Source organism: Danio rerio, chromosome 10 (assembly GCF_052040795.2).
Source record: "Danio rerio strain M-AB ecotype USA chromosome 10, GRCz13ab, whole genome shotgun sequence".
In the NCBI taxonomy this organism is placed as follows: Eukaryota; Metazoa; Chordata; class Actinopteri; order Cypriniformes; family Danionidae; genus Danio; species Danio rerio.
In genome coordinates, this window is record NC_141030.1 from 990,451 (window position 1) to 1,005,243 (window position 14,793).

The 14,793-nt window shown below is 37.5% G+C and overlaps 1 protein-coding gene across 2 annotated transcripts in view; it reads left to right on the forward strand.

Annotated features, from left to right (window-relative positions):
* The first annotated feature begins 7,888 nt into the window (after nt 1-7,888).
* unc5cb (unc-5 netrin receptor Cb) overlaps nt 7,889-14,793 on the forward strand; it is a 263,540-nt gene continuing 256,635 nt past the window's right edge. Inside the window, exon 1 of one of the 2 annotated variants that reach the window (XM_087269535.1) lies at nt 7,889-8,366. In XM_087269535.1, the coding sequence (XP_087125661.1) occupies nt 8,246-8,366 (121 nt within the window). In that variant the 5' untranslated portion in view covers nt 7,889-8,245. 2 annotated transcript variants of the gene reach the window in all.

Below are 14,793 nucleotides of genomic sequence, written 5' to 3' on the forward strand. Positions count from 1 at the left end.
TTTAAAGTAAAGTCAACTATACTTGCTTTATAATCTGTTTTTTTTTTTTTTTAATAAAGTCGGCTTATCCCTTTTTAATTTCTATTTGACAGAATCATTTGTGCCCGAAACTTTGTTTTTCACTTGAAAACAAACCGCACAACCTTCGAACGACATTTGAAAGCTTTTAAAGGCTGCTCTAAAAGTTATTATGAGCGTTTCCCATTGCTTTTCTCCTGCTGTCCATGAGCCATCAGAAGCCACTTCTGCATCGACATCCAGCGGCCATGATGAATCTATCTGCCCTCTGCTGCTCTCGTCTGATTAATACCAGCACGATTAATAAAAGCATAATGGATTCTTAACAGTTTTACCGCCATATCAATAAAAAAAAAAACTCCCTTCCGCTAAATGGAGCATATGCAAAGAGCACTAAATGCCTTATTTATGCATGAATGTCAGGATCATCTGAATTAATTCAGCTTCAGCCTCTTAGGTCTGTGAGCAGCCGTTCATTACCGCTCGAGTCCCATTACACTGTTTTCACCACAGGATATGTTCAAGAATATTTGCTTGAAAGGCCAACCAGAGACATCAGGTCTCAAACAGAACTCCATAGTTTAAAATATGTAATGTAATATTACATCATATTTCAAATATGTATATTAATACAAACATCTAACACTTAAACATGCAAAATACAGTGCAAACACTAAAAATACTGTAGTAAATATTATAGTGTTTCTGAGCTACATGATTGTAGAGTATTGGAGTTAATCTGTTGTGTTGATTGTATAGTTGCCACGGTAACATAACAACTATATTAATTAATCTGTGGTGATGATTCTATAGTTGCTATGGTAACACAACACCTACAGTAATTAATCTGTTGTGGTGATTCTTTAGTTGCTATGGTAACATAACAACTACAGTAATTAATCTGTTGTGGTGATTCTTTAGTTGCTATGGTAACATAACAACTACAGTAATTAATCTGTTGTGGTGATTCTTTAGTTGCTATGGTAACACAACAACTACAGTAATTAATCTGTTGTGGTGATTCTTTAGTTGCTATGGTAACAACAACAACTACAGTAATTAATCTGTTGTGATAATACTATAGTTGCTATGGTAACACATTGGCTACAGTAATTAATCTATTGTGGTGATTCTTTAGTTGTGGCCTCAGTGGTTGCTGGTTTGAGCTCCGGCTGGGTCAGTTGGCATGTCTGTGTGGAGTTTGCATGTTCTCTCAGGACTCGAGTGGGTTTCCTCCGGATGATCCGGTTTTCACCACAGTCCAAACACATGCGCTATATGAGTGTATGAGTGCATGTGTGAATGTGAGCGTGTATAGGTATTTCTCAGTACTTTGCAAAACATGTGCTGTACAAGTTGGTGGTTCATCCCGCTGTGGCGACCCCAGATTAATAAAAGGACTAAGCCGAAAAGAAAATGAATGCATGTTTGTTTGTGTTAAATGAATTGCATAAAAATCAATATTCTCACATGAATGCATTTCCCAAACATCCTGAATTAGTCTCGTAATGCATGGAAAGTGAGACTGTAATCACACAGTGCTCAGTTATTTGGTCAGTTATGAGTTGTGAGTGATAGATAATGCTCTCTCAGGCCCATCAGCAGAAAAAAAAGCAAATTCCCTCCCGCGGGTAATTCAGAGTGAAACGCCAGTGAGATGTCAGATTGTCACCGACAGCATTGTATACCTCATTGAAAACAAGACAAGACAGGGGCTTTCTCATATATATGGAGCAAAATTAGTGCCAAAAGTATTTCAAATACAAAGCTTGTCCAATAGCACTGACTGTAAAAAAAAAAAAGTGCATTAAGTTAACAAGTGCTAGTGTTTCAATTCATGACTTGAATTGCCATGGTTTGTATTTTAAGTTCCTGAAATTTGCTGTTTAAGCTGCGAATGCGAAACTCAAAATATTTCATACACATTTTCATGCTTAAATGCCGTGCTTCATATTCACCTTCCAGTATTCACTGCCAAAATATTCTTTTTATTGCTTAGTCTCAATTTCAGAGGTCGCCACAGTGGAATGAACTGCTAACTATTCCAGCATATGTTTAACACAGCGGATGTCTTCCAGCTGCAACCTAGAACACCCATTCACACACACAATCATACAGTACAACCAATTTAGTTCATCAATTCCCCTATAGCGTATGTGTTTGGACTGTGGGGGAAACCGGAAGACCCGGAGGAAACCCACACAAACATGGGGAGAACATGCAAACTCCACACAGAAACGCCAGCTGACCCAGCCGGGTTTGATCCAGTGACCTTGCTGTGAGGCTACCATGCTACCCAGTGCGCCACTGTGACGCCTCAATCAAAGTTTGTTCAATTAAAACTTTTGTAATTCAAAAAGTATAAAGGAAATAAAACAAATGAGACCTTTTGACCTCTCAGAGAACATAGTGTTTAAAAACAGCAACACATTTTTGTTTAGCCTGGTAAACACTGACTAAATGTGCAATTGTTCAGCCTTTATATATCATATATATATATATAGAACAAAAAAGTGACACAGAAAGTCCACCTTTTTAAGGGCACTCAATCCAGGCCACTGTTACGCTTGATTTAGCCAGCAGTTATGAGGGATTAGAGTGGAAATAACTCCGTAAGAGTGTAAGAATAAAGGGACTTGGCCGAGAGGAAATGATGTCACGCTGTGTCACCTCTGGTTGTGAATGCGAGCAGCGGGTGACATTAGTCTTGGAGACTCGGTACATGTACTTTTCCCTGCTCTCTCGGGGGCCGTTTCTCTTTTGGGCGGATGGGAATAGGTCATCAAAGTGGGTTTATAAAAGCGGCAAAAAAGGAGTGATATTACAGAGCTGAACCTCCGGGTGAGAGCGAATTATGTCTATATGTGAGCTATTGTTGACTGAGACCTCTGACATGCTGATATTACATCTGAGCGTTGTGTTATTTCAGGGTTTTAAAGCTTAAATAATGTCTGAGATATCTGAGAAAGATCCGTGTTGCTTTTTTAAGAGATGCAGTTTGTTGTGTGAGATCTGGGACCTGTAGTATGAGGGTGGTTTAACAAACTCAGCATTACAGGATTAGTTTGCGTTGACAAATCCAAACTAGAAGATAACCAGAACACAACATAAAGATAACCAAATCACAACATGAAGATAACCTGGACACAACATGAAGATAACCTGGACATAACTAGAAGATAACCAGAAACAACATGAAGATAACCAGAAAACAACCTTGAGATAACCAAAATATAACAGAACATAACCTGGAGATAACCAGAACACAACCTTAAGATAACCAAAATATAACAGAACATAACCTGAAGATAACCAGAAGATAACCAAAACATAACCTGATGATTACCTGAAAATAACCAGAACACAACCTTAAAATAATCAGAATAAAACAGAACATAACCTGAAGATAACCTGAAGATAAACAGAACATAACCTGAAGATAACCTGAAGATAAACAGAACATAACCTGACGATTACCTGAAGATAACCAAAACACAACCTAAAGATAACCAGAATATAACCTGAAGATAAACAGAATACAACCTGAAGATAAACAGAATACAACCTTAAGATAACCAGAATATAACAGAACATAACCTGAAGATAACCAGAACATAACCTGACGATTACCTGAAGAGAACCAGAACACAACCTAAAGATAACCAGAATATAACAGAACATAACCTGAAGATAACCAGAATATAACCTGAAGATAATCAGAACACAACCTTAAGATAACCAGAATATAACAGAACATAACCTGAAGATAACCAGAACATAACCTGATGATTACCTGAAGAGAACCAGAACACAACCTAAAGATAACCAAAATATAACAGAACATAACCTGAAGATAACCAGAACATAACCTGATGATTACCTGAAGATAACAGGAACACCACCTAAAGATAACCAGAATATAACAGAACATAACCTGTAGATAACCAGAACATAACCTGAAGATAAACAGAATACAACCTGAAGATAACCAGATCACAACCTACAGATAAACAGAACATAACCTTAAGATAACCAGAACACAACATTACACTTAACCAAAACTTAGTCGTGTAAAAAACAAACCACCTTTGTGCAAGACTTTTGATTGGTTCAGTTTTGGTTTGCGATTTCAAACCCAGGATTAAACCACTTATGTGCCGTCAGCTACCATGGTGATGATACCTGATTAAAACCAACCCGCCTTCTTGAGCCAAAACCTCAGAGTTTGATCAAACTTAACCTGAACTTACCTGTGTAAATACAAACCAGCTTTGTGCAACAGGCCTCTGTTCTATTGTGGCCAAACAAAGTGTGAGCGTGGAGTTGCGTGCACAGACAGAATCATCAGAAAACGCTGTGTACTGGGAATACCATGTCTGAGGTTACACATGCAGGCCACCCATGATGTTAACCACCACCCCAGTAAATGGGTTTTCTGAGCTGTCAGTCAGCGAGATTAAAGGCGGAGTGATCTTACTCCTGCCGCAAACTGCATTACCTCTGTCGGTAAACATTACACTAGCACATAATATTTACAGAGGCTTTTACACAGTAAATGTGAATCAAGTGAGTGGAAAAAAAATGTGCGTCTTTAAATGACATTATGTTGTCTGTTTATCTTTGCCTTATAAATTATATTCTACCCCCAAAAAAAGCCAAACAAAGAGAGCGGAGTTTATCTTAGTGTCCATTTAGCAGATTCCTCACGAGGATCGACTGAAGTGCTCCTTGAAGAAACCCGAGGTTAAGTGTCTTGCTTCAGGGCACAATGGTGATCCGGCAGGTCTGGAATTTGGGCGGCGTTCCAGTTTCCAGGTCACTTTGAACCCGCAGTCCTGAAATCAGCAGCCCGGATCCTTAACCATTAAGCCATGACATCATGCATGCATCACGAACACACAGAGGCTGCATGCAAAAACACCTGCAGATACAGAAGATTGATGAGACTCTTATCGGGAGGATTTTTCCAGCTCTCTTCAGTTATCATGCTTTGTGGTTTTCTTCTTGTCATAATTATCGATCATGCCTTCTGACAACAGAGCATGGTTCGGGGCAATTAGCAGGGCTAAACGAATAGTGGGAGGCCCGTGATAAGGAAAGCAAATGCATTTTAGGGTTTTGTTGATTAGATTCTGGAGAGGTTTGTTTTGCTCTTGTTGACTTACTGTCATGAATCAGAACTCAGAGTGAAACATTAACTAAAATAAAGGCATTAGCCATGCTGACTTGGTGGAGTTTATGAATCTGAAGACAGATAAACAGTATTGACAATGGCTGATTGTTTTTCTAAGCAATTTTTGCTAATGATATAATAGGAATGCACTGTTGGAAATAATAAATTGGCATTGATGGACTTTTGGAAATAAAGGTGACTTAATTAAAACGTTCCTCACTGAAATGCATATGGCACCAAAGCTAATACTGTATATACAGTATATTATTTGTTTTATTATTTACCCCCCCCCCCCTCTGAATTTCTAATTAAAAGAGAAGATTTCTAATCATAATAGTGTTAATAACTCATTTCTAATAACTGATTTATTTTCTCTTTGTCATGATGACAGCACATAATATTAGACTAGATATTCTTCAAGACACTAGTGTTCAGCTTAAAGTGACATGTAAAGGCTTCACTAGGGTAATTAGGGTAAAGTTAGAGTAATTAGGCAAGTCATTGTATAACAGAGGATTGTTCTGGAGACAATCCAACACTAATATTGCTTAATATTAGTAATATTGAGCTTAAAATGGGTTTAAAACAATTAAAAACTGCTTTTATTCTAGCCCAAATAAAACAAATCAGACTTTCTCCAGAAGAACAAATATTAGAGGAAATACTGTGAACAAACCCTAGTATTGTCTTTACTTAAACAGTTAAGTAAAGTTGACTGAACATAACTTAAAACTTTGCACTTAAAAATATGAGTTAATTTAACTTATGTATAATTGCATAAACGTGAGATTTCAAGTGTAGTGAGCTCAAAATCTTAATTAATCCCTTGAAAAAAGAAAACAGGTCATTTCAAAAATGTAGTCTTGACTGTAAAATTCTAATATGTGCAACCTTTTAAGTGGAAGGTATTTTTTTAAATCAGAAAACAATTGGCTTCAGGTATAATTATTCATCATAATGTCAATAAATGGCAACTTATTATTATTATTTTTTTTTTAATTAATGTAAACATTAATATATTATTACACACATGCACACACATGCATATAGTTATTAGCCCCGCTTTGAATTTTCTTTTCTTACTTAAATATTTCCCAAAATGATGTTGAACAGATTCAGTAAATGTTCACAGTATGTCTGATAATATTTTTTTTTTCTGGAGAAAGTCTTATTTGTTTTATTTTGGCTAGAATAAAAAGCAGTTTTTAATTTTTAAAATACATTTTAAGGACAAAATTATTTGCCCCTTCAAGCCATATTTTTTTTCAATAGTCTACAGAACAAACCATCGTTATACAATAACTTGCCTAATTACCCTAACCTGCCTAGTTAACTTAATTACCCTTGTGACACCTTTAAATGTCACTTTAAGCTGTATAGAGGTGTCCTGAAGAATATCTAGTCTTATATTGTTTTCTGTCATCTTGACAAAGAGAAACTAAATCAGCTATTATGAGTTATTAAAACTATCATGTGTAGAAACGTGTTACAAATCTTTTCTCCGTTAAACAGAAATTGGGGAAAAAATAAACAGGGTGGCTAATAATTCTGACTTCAACTGTGTGTATATATATATATATATATATATGTATATATGTATATATATATATATATATATATATATATATATATATATATATATATATATATATATATATATATATATATATATATATATATATATATATTGCTGGTTTTGTAGACTATAATTAAATTGTTCAGTTCACCAAATTTAGTACTTAGTTTAGTCAACTGAATAATTTAAGTATAGTCTACAAAACTGGCAAGTTAAATAAACTTAAATATGCAAGTTTTGGGAGAGTCCATTACTCAATTAAATTGAGGCAACGAGTTTACTCAATTAATTAAGCTTATTATAACTTATTAAGGTTTTCAGTGTAAAATATATAGGGAAAATAATGTTCCAGCATCAATATTATTCATTCATTCATTTTCTTTTCGGCTTAGTCCCTTTATTAATCCAGGGTCGCCAAAAGCAGAACGAACAATTAATAAAAAGTTGTAAATACATATTATTGTAAGTCAAGATTACTTAAATCTATTTAGTTTAACAACTTGGTGTACTAAAACGTTGGGATTTTTGTTTAAATATTGTAAGGTGAACAGACTCATAATAAGTTAACTGCACTTCATTTTATTAATGAGAACAGCTATTACTTTTTACAGTTCTTTAGCCTTTCTTAAATTCTGCTTTACTGTTTTATTAAATAGTCAGAATGTGCTAAAATAAAAGCAACTTTACCTCGATTCATTTCAGTCATTATCATCAATTAAATTTAACAACAGACGGCTGCTTCTCACTCAGGGCTGCTGTTTATGCTAATGAGGGAGAGGCGGCCCGCTCTGATGACACGTACAGAATGGGAAATGTCAATCAAAGTGTTTCTGCAGACTGTTTTTATAAACATGATTATAAAAATACAATAAATAAATGTTTAACATTTGAAGCTGCTTATATTCACAGTTCACACACTGCTGACACAACTGTTTAAGCCTCTCTTTTTTGCACAAGAGGTCGCTTTAATGTTATGCTGTACAAATAAAAAGCACATTTGATGACACAGCCAATCACTGTCCATCTGGTGAAGGTAAACCTTTTTTCCGATTGCAGGCTCCTGATTGGCTGGAGCTCCGATGGTTGGCTCGGGGACGCGCGCGCCTCTTTAACTCTCCATCAGAAGGCGAGGAGCTCGCGCTGGAGCAACTTCCCCGACACACACACACATGCACACACACACTCACTCACTCACACACGGAGACCCTGAGCATGAGCTCACCTCAGGAGAGCTGATTTACCTGAGATTTACCTGATTTAACTGAGACTGACGGAGAAACTGAGGATATTAACCCAATCTGTGCTGTTTTGACGGGCGTTGTCAGTCAGAAGAGGAAAATATATTTATAAAAAGCTTCCGGCAATATTTCACTCCGTTTCTCTTCAACAACAGCGCTTTATTTGGCTGTTTCCTACTACAGACATCATCTCCAGAAGCTCTGCCGGTCATTTCACCCGGATTTCAGCGTGATTTGGTTATGATGTGTTGGAGAAGTGGAGAGACTGCGAGCGGATCGGGATTGTTAGCGCGGATGATGATGATTTCTGTGCGGGTTTTTACTCTTTTATCGCTCATCATAAGCTCCGCTGCGGCTCAAGGTAAGACTCTATCTGTATTTATTATCGCTTACATGTCTAATATCGATTAGTATTGCATGGGCTGAAGTTTGCTGAACGAGCGGAATAAACTTTACGCAAATGTCGGCTTGTGAAAATCCGGGAAATGCGCGTCAAATCAGAAAACTTGTCAAGCAGATTTTGGTTTGTAAAGACACGCGCATGTATTTTTTTGGGTGCTTGTAATTTTATTTATTTGAGTAAGGAGTAGGCTATTCATCCCGTTAATTCATTATATGCTACTTTGTATTGAGGTGAAGTTGGTTTTACATTCGCGCATTCGTTCAATGACACACCGTATATTGTTTATCATGGGTCTACTTTGAATAGTCGGTCTGAAATCATATGCACGACTTCATAACAACATTGGCAGTATTTAATTGACTGTGAACAGTGTTGTTTTTTATAGCCATTGGCTGAATATATGATTTCCCTATTTCAAATTTGCAAACAATACATTTCCGAAATTACAATATCAAGGAGAAAGTCTGAATGCCCAAATATAAAACCAACTATTGTTTGGAAAAATGTCATAATTGAGGTCGGTGTGAATTTATTTATTTATTTATTTATTTATCTGGTTATTTATTTAAAATAACAACTTTTTGTGTGTTTTGTGAATCCCGCGATTCTCCTTTGGAGGAAAGTGCAGAATGTATTTGCGGCAGGTCCGACTTGTTATGAAGGCATTTCTAATATTGTTTATAGCATTGCATTTGTCGCAGTTGTATTATTTTTCTTGACTATTAGACCCTCTTGGATATATTTAAGTCGTCTTTTTACTTTGCATAGGCTGTCGTAGCCTATAATTGCTCTTAATATAAAGCATGAGCTCATAGTGAGGTCATTTCTTGACAAAACTTTGTCTTGTGCCTCTGTTTTGTGTCTGCGGAGGAGCGCAGGAGTGTGTTTGTGTTTCTGGATATTAGAAATAAACAGAATGGATGTTTTGCGATTGTTTGTGCGCAGACTCTGATCTTCACCTCCATGAAAACATGATCATCACGCTTCTTACTATCTGTAGAGCTGTTAAAAATGCTGCTAATGTTATCTCTGTGTGTGTGTGTGTGTGTGTGTGTGTGTGGCCTCATGGGTTTACAGAACAAAAGTTTTTGATCTGAGTTGTTCTTTTAAACCAAGATTGAGCTAAAGTTGGTTTTAAAGTTGGCACATTCGTTCAGGAAAATCTTGTTACATGCTTGTTTACCATGGTAATATTCGGTCTAAAACACAGGCAAGACTTCAAAACAATATTAACTTAGCACTTTATTTGACTTGAACAATGTCATACTTTCATAGTTAAAGGCTGATAATACGATTTCACTATTTAATATTTGCAAAGAGTAATTTTCTGAAATAGTATTATTAAGGAGAAAGTCAGAATGTGTGAATATAAAACCAACCTTACCTCAATTAAACCGATTTGGTGATTGCTACAGTGTAATAAATTATATGATCAGTTTTTAGATCATTGTAACTTATTAAACTAGTTTATTATGTTATGCAAGCTGTTTTAAGTCAGTTTAACATAATATAAGGTTAATGTACTCAATGTTATTTTCTTCAACTTAAAAAAATAAGGCAACCAGGATATATAATTATAGCCAGCTCTGTCTCGATGTCTTGGTCATTTCAATTTCTAAAAGTTCACTAAATCTTCCTTTGGGACTATTTATAAGTGAATGAAAGAACAACAGCGCTAGATCAGTATATCATTCACGGCCTCCTTCTGTGAATCAGGATAGAATGCTGCTGCTGCTGGCGGTTCATGTTTATCAAGAGTTTGACTTGACAATTCCCCGCATCTATTAGGAGTAAAATCAACATTTATTTAGATGATTCTGTTACGGGGTGTACTTCTGCTGTTGGTTTGAGCTGCGTTGCTTGATTGCATTATAATGAACTAATTAAACAAGATTTCCTCTGGGCACAACGTTGAGTTAAAAGTGTTGAAGAAGCTTTCAAGTGACTGTGTGTGTGTGTGTGTGTGTGTGTGTGTGTGTGTGTGTGTGTGTGTGTGTGTGTGTGTGTGTGTGTGTGGGTGTGTGTGACATATCAGGGAGGATGTAAGTGTGTATAAAGTCACGGGTATGCCACGCAGGTATTAAAGGAGATGGTGAGATGGTGAGTTATGAGGTCATCGCTGATGTCCCCGTATTTCAAAAGGCTTCTAGATCATACAGATCTATTGTTGTTTTTCTGGAGAGTAAAACTGCACACCTTTACTGCAAAGGGTCGTGCTGGGGGATAGAGAATACCATTTGTACAGTAAAAAAAAACAGTGTGTGTGTGTGTGTGTGTGTGTGTGTGTGTGTGTGTGTTTTGCTTGTTTTTTTTTAATCTAAATAAAGGCATAAAATGAGTGTGTGAGTGTGTGTGATTCTGCATGTGTGCTTGACTGTGTGTGTGTGTTTGTTTGTGTTTGCTCATATATAAAAGTAAAAAATGAGTGCGTGAGTGTCTGTGACTGCGTGTGTGTGTGTGTGTGTGTGTGTGTGTGTCTGTGTGGGTGTGGGTGTGTGAGAGAGTGAGATGTTGTGTGTGTGTGTGTGTTTTGCATGCTCTTTTGAATCAAAATGTATAAAATGAGTGTGTGCTTGAGTGTCTGCATGTGTGACACTTCGTGTGTGTTTTGCTTATTTTTAATCTAAATAAAATCATCAAATGTGTGTGTGTGTGTGTGTGTGTGTGTTTTGGTTGTTTTTTTTTTCAATTCACAGAAGTATAAAATGCGTGTGTGTGTGTGTGTTTTGGCTGTTCCTTTCATTTCAAATAAACGTATAAAATGTTTGTGTGTGCATGTGTGACACGTGTGTGTGTGTGTGTGTGTGTGTGTGTGTTTTGCTTGTTTTTTAAAATCTAAATAAAAGTATAAAATGTGTGTGTGTGTGTGTGTTTGTGTTTTTCCTGTTCTTTTGGATCCAAATAAAAGTATAAAATGAGTGTGTGTGTGTGTGTGTATGCGTAATTGTCTGTGCGTAACTGCATGTGTGTGTTTTGCCTGTTCTTTTTAATCTAAATAAAAAGTATATTATGCATGCGTGTGTGTGTGTGTGTGTGTGTGTGTGTGTGTGTGTGTGTGTGTGTGTGTGTGTGTGTGTGTAAATCCACTTTTAAATTCACATAAAAAGTATAAAATGAGTGTGTGTTTGTGTGATTGTGTGTGACAACACTTGAGTGTGTTCAAATTAAAGTAAAAAATGACTGTGTGTTTTTTGTAAATATGTGTGTGTGTGTGTGTGTGTGTGTGTGTGTGTGTGTGTGTGTGTGTGTGTGTGTGTGTGTGTGTGTGTGTTGCCTGTTTCTTTGAATCCAAATAAAACTATAAAATGAGTGTGTGTGTGTGAGTGAGTGTGTGTGGCATATATGTGATGCGTGCTGCTGCGGTGTGTGTTGTCAGACGTGTCCGGGCAGTGCAGTGACTCTGGGACTCCATTAAAGGGATTTGGCTGAATAATTGTTGTGTGAGTAAACAGGCAGTCGTGTTCCTGACACAGAGCGATGGCAAAAACACCTCCTTCATACTCAAACACAGGTTAGGATTGTGAATCTCCTCCAGCATCCGCCTTTTTGGATAAACAGCCTACGGTATGAGTGCCGTGCTTCAGTGCAGGTCCTGTACAGCGGATTCTGCTGATCTTGGGTTGGGATTTTTTGTAAAATGTTCTGGTTAAACTTGTTGCAGTGCTCCTCTAAATGACGTCCTGTTTATTTATTTAAAGCTTCTGCATGCTTTGGGCTCACTCTGCAAAAGATTTGACAAAAGAAATAAATCTCATATCCTGATATAGGTAATCTCATATGCTGATTACAATATACACTCTGCGGCCACTTTATTAGGTACGCCTTACTAGTACTGGGTTGGACCCGGGATGCCTTTAGAACTGGCTTAATCCTTCGTGGCAGAGATTCAGCAAGCTACTGGAAATATTCCTCAGAGATTTTGCTCCATATTGACATGATAGCATCACACAGTTGCTGCAGATTTGTCGGCTGCACATCCATGATGCCAATCTCCCGTTCCACCACATCCCAAAGCTGCTCTATTGGATTGAGCTCTGGTGACTGTGGAGGCCATTTGAGTACAGTGAACTCATCGTCATGTTCAAGAAACCAGTCTGAGATGATTGAGCTTTATGACATGCTGCGTTATCCTGCTGGAAGTAGCCATCAGAAGATGGAGACACTGTGCTCATAAAGGGATGGACATGGTCAGCAGCAATACTCAGGTAGGCTGTGGCGTTGATGCTCAATTGGTACTAATGGACCCAAAGAAAATCTCCCCCACACCATTACACCACCACCACCAGCCTGAACCGCTGATACAAGGCAGGATGATCCATGCTTTCATGTTGTTGAGCCGAGCATCTGAATGTGTCAGCAGAAATGGAGACTCATCAGAGCAGCAACGTTTCTCCAATCTTCTATTGTCCAGTTTTGGTGAGTCTGTGTGAATTGTAGCCTCAGTTTCCTGTTCTTAGCTGACAGGAGCGGCACCCGGTGTGCTCTTCTGCTGCTGTAGCCCATCCGCCTCAAGGTTGGCCGTGTTGTGTGTTCAGAGATGCTCTTCTGCAGAGCTCGGTTGTAACGAGTGCTTATTAGAGTTACTGTCGCCTTTCTATCAGCTGGAACCAGTCTGGCCATTCTCCTCTGACCTCTGGCCTCATTAACAAGGCATTTGTGCCCACAGAACTGCCGCTCACTGGATATCTCCTCTTTTTTTAGGGCATTCTCTGTAAACCCTGGACATGTTTGTGCATTAAAATCTCAGTAGATCAGCAAACATGACAGAAATCAGTTAATAGAAATGAGATATTAAACCTATTATGGTTGGAAATGTGCTGAAAAACTCTTGTCTCTGTTTAACAGATATTGGGGGAGGGAAATATAAAGCGTCTGCATGCTCCAGGCTCACTCTGCACTTCCCAAAAAAAACCCATCAGGAATCAGATTCTAAGAAACCCTATCCAGTCTAGCAAAACCTCCCAGGACAATTGTGCATAGGTAATGAGAAACAAGGAAAGGATGAGGAAAAAGTATCCCGCTCCGGTGCCTGAAGGGCATCGCAGGATGACATAAGCCCGATTGCAGTGGCCCTCAGAGGCCAATGCCATTGACTGCACCGGGAACACGACCCAAAAGTCTCCGCGTGTCCATTAAGAAGTCGATATTTAGGGAGAACATTGTTTGCCACTAATTAATGACCATAGGTTTTTGGATACTAATGAGCTCCACGTTTCCGGTTCACATGGGGATCTTAAAGAACTGCCCGCTCTACTTATTTAAAGGGACAGTTCACCCCCCAAAAATGAAAATGACGTCATTTAACTGTTTTCCTCATGTGGTTTTAATTCTTTATGAGTTAAATTTTTTTGTGTTGTACGTAAATTAAGGTATTTTGAAGAATTATGAATGTTGGCAACCATTGTCTTGCATATTAGGACAAAAATTATTATGGAAGTCAATTAGTGACAGCACCAAAAAAAAAAAAAGAAAGAAAATAAATAAATAAAGAAAATGATGTCAATGTTTAACTGTTTATCTCATGTGGTTGTAATCCTTTATGAATAAAAGAAGATAATTTGAAGAATGCTGATTATTGTCAACCACTGACTTCCATGGTAGGATAAAAAAAAAAGACTATGGAAGTCAGTTAGTACCAGCACACAAAAAGTTCAAATTATGTAATTGTTTATCATTTTTTTTAGGGGTTTTCACCTTTATTGATAGGACAGTGGAGATATAGAGACAGGAAAGTGTGGGAGCAGAGATAGGGGAAGGATCAGCAAAGGACCTCGAGACAGGAATCGAACACGGGTCGCTGCTAGCACTTCGGTGCCATGTGTCGACGCACTAACCACTTGGCTATTGGCGCCGACAAATTATGTTATTGTTTAACCTACAGGTGTCAAACTAAGTTGCTTAAGGGCCGCAGCTCTGCATGGTTTAGTTTCAAATCTAATGAAAAACACCTGATTAAAGTGACTGAGTGCTCCAGACTTGTTTGAAAACTACAGGTAGGTTTGTTAAAGCATGGTTGGAACTGAACTCTGCAGGGCTGCGGCCCTCCAGGAGTTTGACACGCCTGGTTTAACTGTTTCTCTCATGTGGTTGTAAACCTTTATGAGTAAAAGATGATATTTTGAAGAATGATTATTATTGGCAACACCTGACCTCCATAGTAGGTAAAACAACATCAGCAACTACAAAAAAATAAAAAATAAATAAAAAAATACTATGGAAGTCAGTTAGTGCCAGCACCAAAAAAAGAAAAGTAATTTTTGTCATTGTGGTTTCTAATTTATCCTTAATAAATTTATTTTTTGTGTTAAACATGACATAAGATATTTTAGAGAATTCTGTTTTTTGGTAGCCTTTGATATCCATAGTTGGAAAACAAACAAAAAAT